At 41.8% G+C, this 4,944-nt stretch overlaps 1 protein-coding gene across 1 annotated transcript in view; it reads right to left on the bottom strand.

Annotated features, from left to right (window-relative positions):
- Positions 1 to 2,308: 2,308 nt before the first annotated feature.
- Positions 2,309 to 4,944, bottom strand: part of LOC117814660 — a 2,903-nt gene continuing 267 nt past the window's right edge. The window contains exons 2-5 of the mRNA XM_034686123.1: positions 4,843 to 4,924; positions 3,829 to 4,182; positions 2,569 to 3,327; positions 2,309 to 2,441 (exon numbers count right to left, since the gene is read on the bottom strand). Of these exons, the coding sequence (XP_034542014.1) occupies positions 2,331 to 2,441; positions 2,569 to 3,327; positions 3,829 to 4,182; positions 4,843 to 4,860 (1,242 nt within the window). The 5' untranslated portion in view covers positions 4,861 to 4,924 and the 3' untranslated portion in view covers positions 2,309 to 2,330. The remainder of the gene's footprint in view (positions 2,442 to 2,568; positions 3,328 to 3,828; positions 4,183 to 4,842; positions 4,925 to 4,944) is intronic.

Here is a 4,944-nt window from a genome sequence, read left to right as displayed (position 1 = left end):
AGCTACAGTCATCAATCCTACTCATCTTAGACTTAGACTACTGAGTTTAAACACACTTTCAAGCAGGTAGAGCTGTTGTAACAGAGATGCAAATCCCTGCAGCTGCTTCTGTTTGATGATCGTGGCTCTGCTCTGAAGTATCACAGGGAAACACAGAGAGGAGGGGGGTCCTCATCCCACAGTTTTTGAAGCACTGCATTAAGGTAATCTATTTCTCTAAAGTAGGGACAATGTAGCCTTCATCTTACCTCGTATAAGTCGTAGGGTTATTGCAGCCTGACTTCCACTCCTCCTTCTTCGACCGGAAGAGACAGGCTGGGGATGAGCAGACACCTGTACCCTGCAGAGGTAACCACACGCAGGTACTGCTGCACTAACTATCACAGCAAAACAGTACAGACACCGGACTGGTTTGATCACATGCACCGCTGTACAGGAAATGACCATAATTCCAAGCTATAAAGTAGCAAAAGCATGACACACAAAGGCTTCACTTACCTCAATCATGTGGGCTATGGCAGAGAGGCAGATAGCATGTCTTCATCCAGCTGATAAAAGTCATGTGACCACTGAGTTAATGTTTAGACCACAAAAAAATGATCTTGTTATCTCGAGATAACAAGCGTTTTTTTTTCTTGAGATAATGAGAAAAATAAATCTAGATCTTGAGAAAACAACTGACATTAACTTGTTATCTCAAGAAAACGGAGAGAAGAAAAAGTTTTAACCATGTCCTTTAGGGCTTCTGTACTTTAGAACTACAGAGCAGCTTCAGATTGTGGATATAAAGGGAGATGTCAAACCTAACATAGGCTACCGTAAAATCTAAGGTGAGGCAAAAAGCAACATGGACAACTAAAGATGCTCTTTTAAACACTTGAATATCAAAAGATATTCAGCAGAAATCAGCAGAGTGATAGCATTCATCTAGTGAAAGAAGTTGGCCACATGACATGCTGAACAAATAAATTAGGTCAAGTCATGTCTCTCAGATAAAAGAGCTGGTTTATTGAAAGTCTTCAAACATGTTTAAAGAACACCTTCTGACCAGGGGATTGGAGAAGGAAGAGGAAGTACCACACACCATATTAAAGAGAGATGAGAAAATAATTCAGTGATAAAATAACTGAACAGCAATGAGAAAACATGCAAAAACACCTTTTCCACTTCTTGTTCTATGTGTTGGTGTGAATTTGGTTGGAAGAATCTTGTACGACATTTCATTACTCCTGAACTGGGAAAGGATTCTGTACAGGAGCCATGCATGTTGGAGAAATTGGGGCGTGATGGGGCGGATCACCACCATATTTTTTGAACTGTCCAGAATTACTGCAATTTCTCATAAATACTTGGAGTATCATGAAGCAGATTCTGGGATTGTCATTTCCATAACTTTTGTTTCTCTTTATTTGGGTGACCTGCCAGGTGACATAACAGGAGACACTAAATATCTCTTTCAATTATTTGTTGTTGTTACTAAAAAAGGAACCACCTGTAAATGGTTCCATGCAGATCCACCCATGGTACAACATTGACTGGAAATCATCAAAGAAATTCATCAGATGGAGAAAATGACTTTCCTGCTAAGATTAAGAAGAGGTGTGTACATTACAAGGTGGGAAAAATGGAAACTATGTTTTTTGGAATAGAAGGTGTGAATGTTGGCTGCTCCTCTCCTCCTTACTGCTGAAAACATTGTTGACCTCCATCTTATTGTGTTCTATGATAATGAGGCAAACTTAAAGTTTACAAACATGCTGTACAAATCCTATGACTGAGGAAGTTATCTAGAACTGTGAATGTTACAAAGACTGGCAATGATGTTGATGTTTGTTTTTCTTTTGTTGTGTAAAAGGAAAAAGAATGAAATAAAATGTAAGTGTTAAAAAAAAGAACATGTTCTCTGCAAAGTTAAAGACTGCAGCCGAGACACAAACTTGAAACACATGAATAAAGATGAAATGATGGTGAAAACTGTCATCTCTTTGACCTCTTGACCCTGCAGGTAATAAGCTCTTTGCCTTTATATTTTCCTGACACCTCAACATCTTTAATGTGGACAGGAATCATGAGATCTGCTCAGATAAAAACCACACACCCCACTGTGGGGTGTTTTACCTCAGACATTGTGTTGGACTTTGGAACAACCTGGTAGATGAAAGTGTAAAACTGCAACCTTCAGTGCTCAGATATCAATATTTTTATTGAAATATACAGAAAGAGAAAGTCTGAGGGAATGGAGGGTGGGGGTGACCGGAAGAAGGAGAGGGTTGTGGAGGAGGGAGTAAAGTGGAGGAGGGGGGGGGGGGTCATGGGTGGGTTCATGTGATTCATCTCACTGATGTAAACCAGCTGAATGGAGACAGCGTGATACGACGTTCTGCAGACGTCTTTTTCTTCCCATTCTCCGTCTTATCTTTCTTCTTCAGCTTCTTCTCGTTCTTTATGGAGAAGACATAAAAACCATTAGAACAGTTGTATCAAAAAACACACTTCATATCCTCTGGCTCATTTCAGCCCATTGACCTCATTGATCACCAGACAATCTGCAAATATATGCATCCTTACCTTTGAGAAGATGCTTCTGAAGAATCGTATGAATCCATTGCCCTTCTTCGTCTTTGTCTCAGCACTGACTTTTCTTGTGTCCTCTTCAATAGAGGAGCAAGTCTCTGGAGGACAGTTGGAGCTCTGTATGCTCTCTTTAATGCTTACATCAACAGGCTGGATTTTGTTCTTCTTCAGCCATCTGAAGAACCTCCCCCTGGTGGAGATGGTGGTCTTGGAGCTGGCAGGAGCAGAGTCACTTGCTTCTGTTTGTTTGACCTCTCCTGCCTCTGCTTCCTCCTGGCTTGATGAATCTTTACTGTCATCATCCAAGGGTCTTCGAGAAAAACTTCTCACCTGCATCTGGATCACAGATCCAGCCTTTGTTTGGCTCTGAGGTGAGGGGATTGTATCCTCCTGAAGTGCAGAGGGACTTGATCTGCCAGAGTTTGGAGCTTGGATTTTATCTTCTATCTCCTCTGGATGGACTTCTCGTACCTCAACAGGAGCATTGATGCCTGTCATAGTCCCAACATCCTCTTCAGTCGCCTTTGACATGGCTGAGTAGGCAGAGGAAGAGGAAGCAGAGGAGGTAGGTCTGTCACTCCAGTTGCATGTGGTCCTGCTGTCCCAGCTGAGGGAACCCCCAGACAGAGTGTGAGAGCGCTCCTCATTTAGGAAAGACAAATCGAGATGTAAGTTCATGGCTTCATCTTCCAAAAGATTGTCACACTCCATCAGCTCGTCTGCCTCTTTGTCAGTTTGACTGAAATCCGACATCTGGTGGACAAACACAAACATTTGCATTTAATATTTAGAGCAAGGTTCAAATCTTTGCAATCATCACACACTACAGAACAAACTGTGGAGTTTGTAACATCTTAGAGATCTTATATTTATGAGAATCAGAGAGATGATACAATGGAATGAAAGCTCTTCTCTACAACTTGCTCTTTAACTTTCTCCACCTGCAGGTCTGAAACACTTCAGTAGTGATGCAGATGCAGGATTTTATTTGTTATTACTGTTGTGGATTTGTAAGGTGTTTTAAGTTTGGGGAGGGCTGCTCTGATTCTCTGCTCTAACATGAACTGAAATATTGTAAACTATAATTGATCTCAGATGTTTATTTCCTTGTTTCAGTGTGTATACATGTGTTAACCCTTAAAACCAAACATGTGACTTCTCTCATATTTATCACACAGTATATTTAAAAAGTGATGTTTAAACCCTCTGTGCTGCAGGCTGAGGGGACACAGTCCTGACGGCCTCTTTAGTCACCTTGTTGATGTCGGTGGAGGACGCTCTCCTGCTCTCCTCTGATTGGACATCAGGTGAGATCCTCTCAGAGATGTCTGAGTCAGGAGACGACCACACAGAGGTGGTTATGGACACGCGGTCCTCGCCCAGGGAACTCTGAGACAGAGAGCACGAGCTCTCCTTATCTTTGGGAGTAGAACTGGGATGGGAGGTGAGGTCTTTGTCCTGGAACAGATCCTCACAGTTCATCAGCTCTTCAACAATCCCTGACACAGCCAGGTTCATCATCTGAGCTGGGTTTGTGGAGAACTCAGGAGGGATGAAGGTCTCCTTCATGCTCTCTGGTTTTTCATCCATTTGACTGAAATCAGAAATCTGCAGGGGAACCACAAACATTGTTAAAGTGAGTGAGGAGGAGAAATACTTTCAAAGCCTTCTTATGGAGTTTAAATAACTACTCATTGTGCAACAGTTACAACAGAGAGGGATTTGATTTATGGAACAATATAGTCTGAGTCAAATGTTAGACATTCATCTATTCTTCCATGACCTTAGATTCTCTCTGACTCAAGAGTTCATCAACAAACATGTCAATAATAAACATAAATACACCGACTCTGAAGTTCAAATCTGATTCACAGCTTCTGATTGAGCTGTGAAGGAGAGGGTCGATCAAACCAGGTCCTGATCCAGAACCACTTCACCTAGACTTATCAGATCTGGACTAGATTATCCCAGATACTCTAAAGACTCTTTAAAACTCTCTAATATTTGTGAACTCTAATTGTGAAAATGAAAAAAGTCTGATTTCACTTCTTTCTTCAGCTTTAAACCACATCAGATCAGGACCTTGAGTTCAGTCTGTTGTACAGTTTCTAACTGGTCTCTGTGTGAACCCTGACAGACCAGCCTGCTCTTAAACCTCCTCCCTTCTGCTGCTTCATGATATCCCTCTCTTCAAACCTCTACATCTCTTTCTTTGAACTTTGAACTGAAAAGCAGTTTGAAGCTGGAGTCACTGCAGCGAGTACTCACCTGTCTCTGTTCAGACATGTTTCAGATGAGCAGGTGTAACTTTGATCTCTGTGTGTTTCTCTCTCTCTCTCTCTCTCTCTCTCTCCTCTCTCTCTCTCTCTC

The sequence above is a fragment of the Notolabrus celidotus genome, chromosome 6, assembly GCF_009762535.1.
Source record: "Notolabrus celidotus isolate fNotCel1 chromosome 6, fNotCel1.pri, whole genome shotgun sequence".
NCBI lineage: Eukaryota > Metazoa > Chordata > Actinopteri > Labriformes > Labridae > Notolabrus > Notolabrus celidotus.
The sequence above is the reverse complement of the archived record's forward strand: the minus strand, read 5'-3'. Positions and strand labels throughout refer to the sequence as shown.